The following is a 16,005-nucleotide window of genomic DNA, read 5'->3' as shown; positions in this document are numbered from 1 at the left end:
CATTACATTTTAGAAAATACCACTCCAAAACAGGTAGGCCTATAATTCTTCTTCTTCTTCTTCTTTGTGATACTGCACAACGTCCCTTATGGAACTAGACGAGCAGGAAATAATGGTGTGCGCGTGTTAAATTTATATTTCTTTAATCTGTGAGTGATTTGTGTCTGTGTCAAGAAGTAAAAGTCAAAACATTAGTCAATGTAATTATGAGGTAATACCAAATAAAAACATACCCTTTCCATCTAAATTTATTGCTTTTTCTCTACCTAGGAGTAAATGGTGAGTGATAATTAATGTAAGATTTTTAAATGTCCAAAGTGAAACTAATACGATAGGCCTGTACAATTTTTCTTGAAAGTTGCAACATGTATGATAGCTATGAATATGCTAATATCAGCTAATATCTATACAAGATGCATTTAGAAGGAGGGTAAAGTCCACTCACATCAAAGCCAACTTCCACGCAAAACTAGGTCTACATTTCCGAAAATCCAAACGCCCGGATGCCATTAATTATTGGTGCCCACCCAGTAAACTATTTTCCCCAATTTGAGGGCAGTAAATTAAATTGCCCACCCAGTAAATTATCCTTATTTACCTCCCTGGCTCATCTGGGTCATTAATTAGTTAGGTTCATCTAGTCCTGGTTGAATACAAATTATATGTATTTTCAAATTAGGCCTAATTGAGTTGAATAACAAAACAGCTTAGGGGCCATTTAAGAATTTTTGAGAAAAACGTGTTTTTGTGATTTTGCACTCCCGTTTATTAATGACTTGTTCGAATTGATTCATTTTGATTTGGAATAAAGTTTTTATGGATAGGAACTAAAAAGCTCTAAAATAATAGGTTTGGTGGTAATTTCAAGCCTTCGGTTTTATTTTATTAATTCTTTTATTTCATGGATTTTATGGATGTAAGCTGTCTTTAGCTCTGATTTATAGTACATGAAGCATGATGATCCAATGTTGGATTTAACGAAAAGTGTCAAAAATTGACAGTATACTATTACCAAATTCTTCTGATCACTAAGATTAAAAACTATAGTTTGTGCTATCTACTACCTATCGAGCTCTATCGTTTAATATTAAGCTATCCCACAAAAACTCAATTGGGTAAAATGTCACGTTTTTGGTTGTAGGTTATACAGGGGTAAAATCTTCAAAAATTGTGTTTTCATATAAGGAGAGTGGGGGGGGGGGGGTACTTGGATTCTGGCCACCGGCCATAATCATGATGATCGTTCGGACTCAACCAAAGGGGTATAAAAAGCTAATTCCATGCCCACGTATCTTATTTTTTTAAATTGTTGATAAAATGATGAAAAAAAAGTGACTTTTTGACTTTCAAATGTCACTAACAAGTACAATAATTGTCATATTGGTATACTTTCTAGCAGAACGACAGAGAACACATATGAAGAAATTATTTCCAAACCGTGTTAAGTCTGCAACCATTATGTTTCTCATTTTCAAGAATGCTGGTTAACAATGCTTTATCGTTCACCCCAGTCATACCAGCTCATTGCAGAAACAAAAACATGTGTTGTGTGGATTTAACCAGAGAAGATCTGATTTAACATAGTTGAGCTATTTTCAATGAGTGTTATCTTGGTTTAATAGCTTTTAATGGGGGTTAAGTCCTGCAAAGGTCGTGGTGAATTCTACTGTAGACATGACTGCACAGTGGATTTGGCTGAAAAAGGACCAAAATGTTGAAAATGGCGATGCCTTCTGACCCCTTTTTCAAAAAGACATCGACGCGACGAAAAACATATCCTTACGTTTTTCTTGGACGCGGCATGTGGGTGCGTAGCAAGTCAAGCAGTGAGTGGCCCCGCAGGGTCCAACACATCATACACAATGACCCCAGTCACCGAAAAACACCGTCACACCCATGCTCTGTGAGCATACACCTTGGATTTTTTTGAGTGAATTTATGAGCATTGCGAATTTTCTAGCTGGCAACACGATTAACAGTCTCAACTATAGACAGCACAGTTCAGAGTTACCATTTGGCGTGGAGCATTTCGTCAATTTTTTTCACTGACATGACTGATGTTGTTGAGATGATCCCTGAAACTTGTGTCCTTGCTGGTAAGCGTTGGATTCGTGCGCTTAGAAGGAGGTCATGAATATTTATATTATGACGTTTTCAATAGCTTCGGGAAAACTAACAAGAGCTACTTAGCAAGCGCGTTTAAACGACCGACCGCCCCCTGCTCACTTTATTTCCCCATACATTTTTATTGACACTTAGGCCTAAAGGAGTATATCGTGATCCTGGCATCCTCTTTTTATGACAATTTTCACTAGATATCCACGCAAAAAGCTTATTCCCAAAATTTCAGTTGATTCCGATTTTGCGTTTGCGAGTTGTGCATTTAGGGCCTAAATATATGTTTTTATCATAGGCCTAACTGCTCCATAGACTGAAAGTGTTGTAATTTCGTTCTGGTATACCAGACCGAAATTCAAATTTCACGATATCTTTGCTAAACGAATTAATCTGCAAGAATTTTTGTACATAGACATTATGTAGCCAGAGGTTTCCAGTGATATAAAAATCTCAACTTATTTGGAGAAAAGTGGGGGATGATGCTGTGGATCACGAAATGCCCTGAGGGTAAAACGCGGAAAGGTAGCACCAAATTTTGGGCTGTGATCACTCATTTCAAAACAAAGAAAATAACAAGCAGGCCTAATAATTAACAATTAAAAGTTACTTATTCACACACGGGCACACGGCCAAATGATAATAATAATTATATAAATGTTTTTTGTCTTCGTGTGTTTTATTCAACTTTTCACAACAAGCCTCATGGGTGACATTTAACAATTTTTTTAATTATCCCAAGATAATTATGTTATCTCAGGATAATTATCCCGATATAATTATGTTATCCCGGGATAATTATGTTATCTCGGGATAAGTATCCCGATGAATCATGTTATCCCGGGATAATCATGTTATATCGGGATAATTATCCCGAAAGAATCAGGTTATCTCGGGATAATCAGGTTATCCCGGGATAATTATCCTGAGACAATCATATTATCCCGGGAAAATCAGATTATATCCCGGGATAATTATCCCGATATAATTATGTTATCCCGGGATAATCATGTTATCTCGGGAGAATTATCCCGAGATAATCATGTTATCCCGGGATAATCATGTTATCTCGGGATAATCCGATTATTCACAAGTTTGATCACAGCCATAGTGTACAGGCTATGTACAGGTTATCCCGGGATAATCAGGTTATCCCGGGATAATTATCCCGAGACAATCATGCTATCCCGGGATAATCATATAGATAATCATATTATCCCGGGATAATCCGATTATTCACAAGTTTGATCACAGCCATAGTGTACAGGCTATGATCTTAGGCCTAAAGGCCATTGGGTTATTTTTTGGCATATTTGCAATACATAAATGGAATCAGCCACATTTATTGTGTTTGTAGGTCCTGTTGTAGGCCAACCAGAGCAATTTAAACGGTCAAAATAGCCAGGGATTAGGTCTAGGCCTATAGTTATCTTCAGTAGAGATATCAGATCAATATAACTATCATCAGTAGATAGCAGATCGACATAGGCCTAGCTATCTTCTGTAGGCTAGATAGCAGATCAATATAGCTATCCTCTTTAGATAGGTCAATAGGGCCCTATAGCTATTTTCAGTAGGCCTAGATAGATCAATATAGGCCTAGGTGATAAACTTTAGTCAGTAGATAGCAGATCAATATAGCTATCTCCAGTACATAGCAGAAAAATATAACTATCTTCAGTAGATAGTAGATCAATACCGCTATCTCCAGTAGATAGTATATCAATATACCTACCTTCAGATCAATATAGCTATCTTCAGTATCAGTAGATAGCAGATTAATATAGCTATCTTTAGTAGATAGCAAGTTAATATAGCTATCTGCAGTATCAGTAGCTCAATATAATTATCTTCAGTAGATAGCAGACCAAGTTATCTTCAGTATACAGCAGACAGTATAACTATCATAAGTATAGCAGATTAGAATAGTTAGGCCTATCTTCAGTAGATCAATATAACTATCTCCAGTAGATAGCAGATCAATATAGCTATATTCAGTAGATAGCATATCTTCAGATTAATAAAGCTTTCTTCAGTAGAAAGCAGATATAGCTATTTTCAGTAGATATCAGATTAATAAAGCTATTTTCAGTTGATAGCAGTTTAATATATAGCTATCTTCAGTAGATTGCAGATGAATATTAGTATCTTCAGTAGATAGCAGATCAATGTAGCTATCACCGGTAGATTGCAGATGAAAAAGTTATCTTCAGTAGATAGCATATCTTCAGATTAATATAGCTTTCTTCAGTATAGAAAGTAGATATAGCTATTTTAGTAGATAGCAGATGAATATAGCTATCTTCAGTAGATAGCAGATCAATATAGCAACCTTCAGTAGATAACATATCAATATAGTTATCTCCAGTAGATAGCAGATCAATATAGCTATTTTCAGTAGATAGCAGACTAATATCGCTATCTCCAGTAGAAAGCAGGTTAATATATAGCAATCTTCTGTAGATAGCAGATCAATATAGCTATCTTCTGTAGATATCAGATCAATATAGCTGTCTCCAGTAGATAGCAGATCAATATAGCTATCGTCAGTAGATAGCAGATCGATATAATTATCGTCAGCAGATAGCAGATCGATATAGCTATCTTTTGTTGATAGCAGATCAATATAGCTATCCACTGAAGATAGCTATATTGATCTGCTGTCTACAGACGACGGTTATATTGATCTATCTACTGACAACAGCTATTGATCTGCTATCCACCGAAGATAGCTATATTGATCTGATATCTATTGAAAATAGCTATATTGATCTGCAATCTACTGAAGATAGCTGTATTGATCTGCTATCTACTGAAGATAGTTATATTCATCTGCAATCTACTGGAGATAGTTACATTGATCTGCTATCTTATCTACTGAAGATAGTTATATTCATCTGCTATCTACTGAAGATAGCCAGAAAATGGTCAGAAATGGGTTTCCAGGGTACATTCTTGGGGCGCCTTTTAAATAAAATGCTTTAAAAAGGCTTAGGAAAACCGTACGGAAATGCAAATTTTCTTTCTCGCTGCGCTCGCAACATGTATACGGTATAGGCCATTTAAGGTTTGCAAATTAGGATCCCAAAAATTTGACATGTGCAAGGGGGAGCAAAGATTTTTTGGCGGGCCGAGAGGGGGGAGCGATTTATTTCAAATTTATTTAAACAGTCTCCTACCCAGATAGAAACTCCAGATTTACACTCCATCGCCGTACATCCTATGATATGGACGTCTATTACAAAATTTGCATAACCAACATTGCTGCGTTAAAGAGATTTTGCATGTAGGCCTACAATTATCCCAAGATAAACATGTTATCACGGGATTATCTCGGGATAATTATCTAGGGATAATCTTATTATCCCGGGCTAACATGATTATCTCAGGATAACCTGATTATCCCTGGATAACATGATTATCCCGGGATAACATGATTATCCCATGATTATCCCGGTATAACATGATCTCGAGATAATTATCTCGAGATAACATGATTATCTTGGGATAATTAAAAAAAAAATTGTTAGGCCTAAATTTCGGAGGTTCTAAGAATCAAGGTCGATAATACAAGTAGGCCTATCATGTTCAGAAATATCTCTGATACCAAATATTTTGGCAAATTTGGAAAATGTGAAACCTGTGCCAGTCAAACTGTTTAGGCCTATATAAAAACAAAGTTCATCCCACAATGAGGATATTTTCCTACAATCACATAACATGTGGAAAATAGTTTCAGGGAATTCATCACAGAAATAACAATTTGGAGACTCTGCTCTGCCAATTTTATGAAGAAAACTCACTGTACAAAACTCACTGTACAATAGCGCTGTGAAAAGTTTTGAATTAGAACGAGTACCTCGTCAAACATCAAGAAATTCAATCTATTTAGACTCGGTATTTTCCCCGGGGTCACTCCCATTGTGGCCTGACAACATCCGCGATAATGAAAACGCGTAACATCATCATCATCATCATCATCATCATCATCATCATCATCATCATCATCATCATCATCATCACCTTTGTCATCATCGTTATCATCATCGTCATAATAATAATAATAATAACAGAAATTCACCTAAACATCTTTTCAAAATTGTCCCACAAACATGATAAATGTGTAGCAAACACAAAACGTTTTCGACATCATTCGCAAAAGGTTATAAAAGGTTGTAAGAAAACGTTTAAATGCCGGGTTATATAAAGGGTATATTAAGAGTATAAAACGTTTTCATAACCTTAAAAAACATTTTTTGATAATCTACTGCTCACCAAACAAAAATGTTTTACAGAAAACGTTTAAATGTCGGGTTATATAAAGGGTATAAAAACGTTTTAATAACATTCCAAAAACATTCTTGAAAACTTGATACAAAACATTCCAAACAGAATGTTATTTTGGGATTGAAAAAATATTTTGCGAAAACCGTTTGACCCAAATATTTTAAATAACCTTTTAAAAACTTTCTCGTGAGATTTATATAACTAGACATTTAAATGTTATTAACAGGTTTTGAAAAAAAACATTTTAAGAACATTTCTGTGTTTGCTGGGTTCAAATATTTTAAGATAATGTTATTTAAGTATTGACACAATATTTGGCAAAAATGTTTGCAAAAATAGTTTACAATAACATTTTTTTAATACATTTAAAAATATTGTTGTAGTGTGTTTTCATACAAAACGTTTTAAAACGTTATCATGACCTTTATATAACCCGGCATTTTAATGTTATTAAAACGTTTTTACCTAAACCAAAAGGCAAAATATAACTTATTTAAAACGTTTTTAAAACGTTTTTGTGTTTGCTGGGGAGCAGCAAAATTGTAGCCTCTGTTATAATTTATATATTCACCCCTATACTCATCATGCTTACAAGTTTACAAGTTTTATTAAACTCTATAACTACCTTCAAAAAGGTATGAGAGAATATAATCAACCATACAGTCATTATATATACATACATACACATACAACCAAATCCAAATATATAATCAAAATACAAATCCAAATAGATAAAATAAAATACATATAAGATAATACCGTTTCAATTTTACGACTTCAAAATATACGACAATGCATAATAATAGGTTACTCAAATTTTTTGATAATGTAGGATTTGCAGCATTTGGCCAGATTGACCATTTCACTGTCTTTTTGAGAATTCAGAACAGGGATATGACTCCATATGAGACCACGGAATAAATTCTGTGTATGAGACGTACATGGACAATGATGGACAGTGACGTAGCCTCGCGTATCAATATTCATGACCTCCTTCTAAGCGCACGAATCCAACGCTTACCGTCCTTGCTTGTGTCAAAGGAGTTATGGGCCTGTGACTTTCTTCAGTAGAATTTATTGAAGACGTGGACAACAATCTTCTTCAAGGTCTAATTACTTCTTGACATGTGATTGTCTGTGTCTGTGATGTAGTATACTGTGGATGGGTGACCAGTATTGTTGATCAAGGAGGTTTAAATGTAAGATTTCAATAAGCTTACACATAATTATTGTGACTGGTTGCACTGCACTCCGTCCATAAACATTGTAAAACATCCATGACATCAACACACCCCCACAAGACAAGTCGACATATCATTCGACATGTTCTACTCATGAATGTACTTTGCATAGTATGTCTTGCAGCTGATAAAACATTAAATAGCTAGCTGCACTACATGAAGCTGTCATACTGGTTTAATGCATTCTTGAAGGATCATAAATTGCATTTGTGACCCTGCTCGTCTTGCATGTCTTGTTCCGCACGGAGCGTTGCCGTTGTGCAGTATCCACACAGATACAGATAAAAAGAGGTGAGTTCTCGTATAAACTAACTACACTACTTTATAAAGTTAGTCAGTGGGAATTCCCCATTGTGACACAATCTGGTCCAGGCATGGGGGCCAAAGGAGGCATTTTTGAAAATTGAGTAACTGTAATTATTTGCATTACACATAGATTAGGCCAGCCCATGAAATAATGAGGCTATCATTTACTGAAAACCCGGGGTACTGCCATTACAAGGTGGACACCATGCTCATGTATGGACTTTCAAAATGGACCCTAAACAAGTAATTATCCTTCGATCTCAGAATACCTAGGTAACCTAGGCAAACCTTAGTTAACACATTTACTAGTCAGCGAATTCGCCGAGACCGGGGCCCCAACACAATGCATATTTACATAGAAATTTGAATTTTTTCGAGAATAGGTGGGTGAAGGAAACCTACATAAATATGTTTTCTATACTTCACTTGACCCAAATATATGATTTTTATGGTGATAATCAAGTCGCACATGGAATTTTAGAGGATTTTGATAGCAGTTCCATTAAAAAAAGCTGCCATCGCCATGAGACTAAGATCTAGAAACACCCCGAAATGCCGTTTTGGGGAATTTTGCTAGCTGAATCTTTTTGATGAAAGTCAATCTTTGACAAGATGTAACTTTGCTACGGAAAGTGCTATGAAAAAAAGGTTTTCAGTTTTGGCTTAGTTTACTCAAGGGCTTTAATTTGATATAAAACGATGCAATTTGATGGCAAATTTGAATTCACCTAGGATACCTAGAATACCCTAAACAAGTATTTTGTCATGTTTTCCACACCCTAATTTAAACAAGTATTTTCAAATCAAGTCTGAAATTATACCATTTTCAAGTAAGCCTTCATTAATGTTTTGCATACGATGTTCTTAGCAATTATATAGGCCCTACTGCCCTTTAACAACACATTTGCTATCTATCACTATCATGCTGTACACGTCAATAAATGCTTTATATACCCTTTACACGCAACCAAGCTGATTGTAAAAGTATACCCTTTTCCCCCGATTTTGGTAATTTTGACACCCTTTGCACTGTACGCGCGTACATCGCCCGTCCGTGAAAAACTACCCTTTTTACGCGTTTTTGTACACGAGCATGGTGTCCAGTCCACCTTGTAATTGCAGTGGCCCCCCGGGCTGAAAACACCAAAGGTCTAGCATACTTAGTTCTAAAGTTATGAATTTTTTTATGTCTATTTTCTTATAATTTTATTGTTTTTTACTCCATATTTTGACCTTTATCTCACTTTCAAATTTGCCGCCTTTGGCCCCTATGGACCAGATCATGTCACAATTAAATGAATGCAGCTTTCAACAGCTGTATTCGATCCAACCGTGATCGTATTTTGGGTATTTCAAACTACAACACAAATGCACGACCTTGGATACAATATTAACCAATCACGAATGCGTTATTATGGTTGGATTCACTTCCGCGTTCATGCACAGTCGCACACGCTCATGCGCTGGCGTACATCACACCTGAGTCTACGCAAAAATCGTCCGGCTGTGTTCATTCAATCGGAATTTCCATGGGGGCATTGTAGATATGGACACCATGAAAATTAAATAAGGGCTGATATTAATGGAGAGCAGGGCCAGATTTACCAAAGGGCCGGATGGCCTCGGGTCAGGGCCCTCAAAATTTAGGGTGCCCAAAATTGCACAATGCATCTTTTCGCGCTTCGCGCACATTCAAATAGCAAAATTCATGTTGATCTTGGGGTAAAATAGTCTGAAATTGAATGTTTTCGCATGCTTTGTGTGCAAATGTCCTAGTAACATCGGAACAAAATATGCTAGTCTCCCTTTATATTATACATAAACCAAAACTTGACCACTGACTTGAGTGAATACATGTATGCCTTCCTCGGCAAGTGAGTTCGGGGCCTCCAAATTTTGGCCTGGCCCAGGCCAGGGCCCCCATAAGGTAAATCCCGTTCTGGTTAAAAGGGCCCGTACTACTCCTTGTCCATGGGCCCCTGATGCTCTTGCTACGCCCCTGCATCAACTGTATCTTTTGAGTAAAATTTGCCTAAATTTTGAACAGTCTAAAATTGTGTTGAAATGCAATTTTAGTAACATTTTTGATGCAATCCCCCATCATGATCTGCTGTGTTTACTTTTGAACTTCCATTGCTTTGCACAGTGTCATGCTTCAGCGAATCCGACTAGATTTTGAATGCAATGGTCTCTAGCCTCAAATGTGTTTGATTAAGGGATCTAAAATGAGCGTTTATTGCGTTTCGACAGTATTTTTTGTGGGACATGAGAGCACCTCAGACCTATCGAATTGCATTCTGAATCTGAAGCATGTCTTTCTGATATCAAATAATTTTCATTTTTGAAAATCACAATATAATACAAATTTTATGACAAATTATAAAAAATTGATATTTTTCAAATTTTTGATATATAACAGTCCTCGAAGTAAATTATATAAATCTAATGATATATTCTTAAAGTGTATGTAGCAGGGAGGAAAAGCCGACGGTCAATTGAAAATTTTGACCTTTCATATTGAAGATATGGATTTTAACCCAAAAAGACCTAATTTTTTTTGGTGTTTTGGGAAAAAAAATCCATATCTTCAATCTGAAAAGGTCAAAATTTTCAATTGATCGTCGGCTTTTCATCCCACCTACATACACTTTAAGTATAAATCATCAGATTTATAAAGTTTACTTCAAGTACTGTTAAATATCAAAAATATCAATTTTAATGATTTGCCATAAAATGTGTATTAACTACGATTTTCAAAAATCAAAATTATTTGATATCAGAATGACATTCTTCGTATTCAGAATGCAATTCGATATGTCTGATGTGCTCTATTGTCCCAAAATAAATACTGTCCAAACGTTCATACCCCAGCCCTTAAATTAGGCCTGCTAAGAATACGCGATTTTGGAGGCCAAAAACGCACCCCGATTTTCCAAAAACGCAAAAATCCGCGATTTCCGCCAAAAACGCAAAATCAAAAAAAAAAAAAAAAAAAAAAAAAATTTTTTTTTTTTGCGATTTTAATTTTTTTTCGCGGATTTGCAGAGTCCCTGGGCCTAACATCAAGTGCTACCATCATTAAAAAAAATTGAAAAAAATTAAAAAATTAAAAATTAAAAAATAAAAAAAATAAAAAATTGCGTTTTTTTAAAAATATTTTGCGGATTTAGAGAGTCCCTTGACCTTGAGTGAGGTACTGCAATCATTTGTGGCTGATTTAAAAAAAAATTGGAAAAAGATAAAAAAATTACAAGTTTGTATCCAAATGGGACCGATTTGTAACTTGTGTTCACTGCATAGTCTATTGAAGATATAAAAATGCATTGGTTTTGTACAGAAGTCTGTATCTTAGATAGATTTTGAAGTGAACACAAGTTACAAATTGGTCCCATTTGGATACAAACTTGTAATTTTTTTGTATCTTTTTTCCAAATTTTTTTTTTTTTTAATTTTTTTTTTTTTAATGATGGTAGCACTTGATGTTAGGTACAGTGACTCTCCAAATCCGCGAATAAAAAATTAAAAATCGCAAAAAAAAAAAAAAAAAAAAAATTTTTTTTTTATAGATTTTTTCAAAATGTCAAAAAACGCAATTGGAGCCAAAATACGCAAATTGCGGCGCAAATAACGCAATTGCGTATTCTTAGCAGCCCTACCTTAAATTACCTGGAATATGATTGTATGGTGTTAGTACCGTATGCAGTTTAAATTGAATTGTAAAAATGTGAAAAAGGAAACGGACCTCTTGCATCACATGACCCCTGGGGTCACTTTTATTAAATTTGCTCCTCACTGATCCTCCTCCACCCAGCACATTATGCTAATTAGATGCTAATTATTCAAATGTTAATAACTTTTTATACATTTTTGTAGGCGCTGGAATGAAATAGCAATTTTCTTTGTTTTACCTCATTTGTTAGCTTGAAATCAAAAGGCGATATTATGTGATGAGTGAAAACTAACATTTTGTGGAAAACAAATACCGTACTGACGCGAGTATAGTCCTACCTTCGAGTAAAGTCCCACCCCCAACTTTTAGAACAATTTCAGAAATTAAAAAAAAAAAAAAAAAAAAAAAAGAAGAATTTTAGTAAAAGAAAAAGATATAAAAACTAAATCTTTGAAAAAGACCTAAAAAAGATTTTATGCCCTTGAAAAAAAAAAAAAAAAAAAAAATTCAAGATATTTTGTATTTTTAATATGAAAATTGATAATTTGTATTCATGTAATACTCTATTAAGGATATCAAAATGCATTCAAATTCAATGCATTTTGAAATCATTTAAAATAGAGCATGACATTTTTTTTTAGGTCAACCATGAATGATCCTAGCATTTAGGTCTAGTCAAATTTTTTTTGAAATTCGAGTATAGTCCCACCCCCCCAAGAAAAATATTCACCCAAAAACGGGGTGGGACTATACTCGCGTCAGTACGGTAATATCTATTCTTTATTGAAATCGTACATTATTTGCTTTATGTGATAAATTCCTTTAAATGTGTTTCTTTGTTTTACAGAAGCTGTCAATCTTGGGCAACTAGTCAAGGACATCATTAATAGCTGAATTGTGTCTCCAATATGTGACAAAGTCTCATCACCAATAAACATGACCAAATTTTGCTCAAAGAAGGTCCTCATCATTTGTCTGTGTTTCACCACCATTCTTGCCAGTCTGCTGATAGGCAAAAACCTGTACCAAGGGACGCCAACATTCCAGAATGCCTTCACCAATAAGTTGTCGGATGATGGTGATGCTGGTGAAATGCATCAAGGTGGAAGAAGGCAGATTCAGGATAACGAGAATAACCTCAGGTTAGATATTATACGTCACGGTGGATTCGCTAACGACGGTACCAATATTGTGCAAGGTGAAACGGGGGAATTGGTGCCAAGGCAAGAAATAGATGAGAACGATGATTCGTCAGAGGCTAGTTTCCCGAAGGCTACAAAGAATAAAGAAATGGAAGATGATTTAGCTAAGATAACCAAGCAGGATGAAGCACCTAGGATTATACCCCCAAATAATAATGGTCCATTCCAGAAATGGACTCTTGAATCTGATCCACGAGTGCCCAGAATTTTAGCAAAGATGATGTCATCAATGCCTAAAGAAGTAAGACAGGATATTCCTCAAGAATACCTACAAATGGGGCCAAGAAAATATCTTGGAACACGGTTTAAGGTTGTCAGCGATGCATACAAGAAGCATGGAATGACCCAACGTCTGCCAGAGGTCATCAGTATAGGCGTCAAGAAAAGCGGAACTAACGCGGTGGGATTCTTTGTCACACAGCATCCTCAAATTGTTCACTCCGTAGGCAATGAAGTACATTTCTTTGATAGAAATTACCAGAAAGGGCTTGAATATTACCGTATCCGAATGGGCTTTGCAAAAGAGGATCAGTTCTGTTTTGAGAAAACCCCAAAATATTTTGTACGCCGAATGCCCCAAGCAGATCTTGTCAGACCTCCGAAGAACATCAAATTTGTACTCAGTGTGCGAGACCCTGTAAAGAGGGCGCTCTCCGATTTCAGACATGAGCGGGAGTTATATGTGAGAAGAAAAATGGGAAGAAATCTAGGACGCGTTAAGTCTAGCCCGGAAGACGAGGGCAAAATATTTGAGCAACAGGTGCTCGATGAACATGGCAATGTGAACGCGTCAAACATGATTGTAGATACTAGTTATTACGCCAAACATTTCAAACATTGGCTTGAATACTTTCCACGAGATCGATTTTTAGTAATAAATTTAGACTCACTTGAGAAAGATGCCTTCCCTATGCTCAAAAAATTTGAGCAATTTGTGGGTTTAGACCCATACTTTAAAGAAAGTATGTTTTATTATGACTCTGCAAGACACGGAACTTGTATGCACGGTACGAGTAGATCTTGCCCTCCGAAAAGTACACCAGGAGTGTTGCCAAAAGCAGAACCCAGTGATGCCACATTGAAAAAACTTTATGAATTTTATAGACCATCTAATAAGGAATTTATGCAGCTAACAGGACATGACTTTGCATGGGCACGTTTATGATAGTAACTTAAGCCATTTTTTCCTTTGTAAGAAAATAGGGAATGTGTGTGTGACTGTATTTTATAGAAATATCATGTGGTATACAAATGTAGCAACTGTTCTTTAATTCCTGCAGTTAAACTGTTGCAAAATATTTACAGATTATGCTGGAACAGTTAAAATTTAAAAATAATTAATTTAATATCAAAATGGTATTCAGTCAGTAGTATCAATATAGTTTTTCATTTTAATACAGGAACTTCATGAAGGATTCCTAACATTAAAAAAAGAGAGCAATTTACAAGTAAGAGACTGTAATCATACAGATTAACTTCTGATCATACAGTGCAACATTTGCTAAACCACAAATCATGCAATAAGTTCTTGTGCCACCTCAATGGTAAATTAGAATAACATAATTTTTCTTTGACACCACAACACATTTCAAATTTTTTGATATGCACTTCTGTTGGTCGTCCTGTTTTAGCCTGATCGATTTTTGGAAAGGCAAAACGTTAAAATTGTTTATTTTTGAGGAAAATTATGTGTTATTTTGTAAAGTGAAGAGATGAAAGAGCCGGTTATGAATGAGGTTAGTAACTTTGCATCAATAAATGCCGGGCATTGTGAAAAATCTAAACATTTTGCTTTGGACCTTGGAATATCCCTTGGGGCGCATATTCCTCAGTTCCAAAGGCAAAATGTTTAGATATTTCACAATGCACTCCATATAACCGATGCGCAGTTAATAACATTCTAATTAATCCAATGGCGACGTCAAATATGGCAATATCGCATCCACGACCACCTGCCAACATCCTTTTAGTGAGAACAAACCAGCCACGCCCTCAAGGATGACATCAGACGCAACATCGCAAGTTAATCTCTGCTGGCAGCTGTAATAATGTGCAACATTTTGTGTGACACAAGTACATGTTTTTTGGGAAATGTGTATTTTGTAGTACTCCTTACTAACTACATACATACTAACTAGTAGTGTAAAATAAAGGTGGTTATGGTTTACTGACACTGATTTGTGTAAATGTATGTATGCTGAGAAAACAAAGTATTCATTTAAATTATAAGAAAATATGGTTCATGTGCCAGGGTCTTATGAGCAGTGGCGGTAGCCATGTTTTTTTTGGGGGGTGAATTTCAGGGGTGGGAAATCACCAAATTTTGTGCAAAATTACATAAAAAGTGGAAATTTTCATAATTTTGTGTTTTTACGGGGGGAGTTCTGACCGGGGGCATTTGTCCCACCCCTCCCCATGGCACCACCACTGCTTATGAGTTATGTAAGGGCATTAATAATGTGCACGTTTCTGCTATTGCTATGTACATATTGTTTCTAAGATATAATATTTCTTATTTTATTTTTGGTCAATTCTTGGTTTTGTTTTTTAAAGTATTTACATGCAAACTGTAATAATATATCAATGTGGTACATGTACAGAAAATGGTACATTCCTGAACATGAAATTCTTGTTGATATCATATTTTTATTATTTTTGTTTATGTTTATTATAAATTGAGAGTAAGATATATGCATACGTACATTGTATGCAAATTTCAATGGAATTGCGAGTATGCAGTATAGCAATTTGCTAGATTTAAAACAAGTCACATTTTTTATAGGAAATTCCAATCTACACTTGAATTGTGAATCTGAGTCACTTGCAACTTGCAATGAGTCCAATACACTCAATGTTAGAGGCAAACAGTTACAATAACGTGTGTGTATCAATATGTGGCCACGAGGTTAAATTTACCACACAGTGAAAGGTTATCCCTAATTAAAGTCCCAACTATTTTACCTGGTCTGATGGTCTAATTAATTAAGGAAATTGTGACATGAAAGCAGCTTGCATGGGGGGGGGATACCCCTTTTGTTTGTTTGTCAGTTAGTCCAAGGATTTTCATTCAGTTGTGGATATTTGATGAACTTTTCTACCCAGGTTTTTTTTAATTTTTAGATATTGGGGATTTCAACACCTTTTCCCTTCTACCCCTACTAGAAGATCATGTGCATATCTGCAA

General features: G+C 35.5%; 1 protein-coding gene across 2 annotated transcripts; it reads left to right on the top strand.

The window, feature by feature from the left end:
- The first annotated feature begins 7,430 nt into the window (after nt 1-7,430).
- On the top strand, nt 7,431-14,901 carry LOC140150736 (heparan sulfate glucosamine 3-O-sulfotransferase 1-like). 2 transcript variants are annotated; one of them, XM_072172836.1, is made up of 2 exons: nt 7,431-7,601; nt 12,467-14,901. In XM_072172836.1, the coding sequence occupies exon 2, from the start codon at nt 12,556-12,558 to the stop codon at nt 13,984-13,986; it is 1,431 nt and encodes a 476-aa protein (XP_072028937.1). In that variant the 5' UTR covers nt 7,431-7,601; nt 12,467-12,555; the 3' UTR covers nt 13,987-14,901. The 2 variants fall into 2 exon arrangements, with proteins under 2 accessions (XP_072028937.1, XP_072028936.1); XM_072172835.1 differs by having other exon boundaries at nt 7,431-7,934.
- Nucleotides 14,902-16,005: the final 1,104 nt, after the last annotated feature.

This window comes from Amphiura filiformis, chromosome 4 (assembly GCF_039555335.1).
Source record: "Amphiura filiformis chromosome 4, Afil_fr2py, whole genome shotgun sequence".
In the NCBI taxonomy this organism is placed as follows: domain Eukaryota; kingdom Metazoa; phylum Echinodermata; class Ophiuroidea; order Amphilepidida; family Amphiuridae; genus Amphiura; species Amphiura filiformis.
Note: the sequence above shows the minus strand (reverse complement) of the source record. Positions and strands in the feature narration are given on the sequence as shown.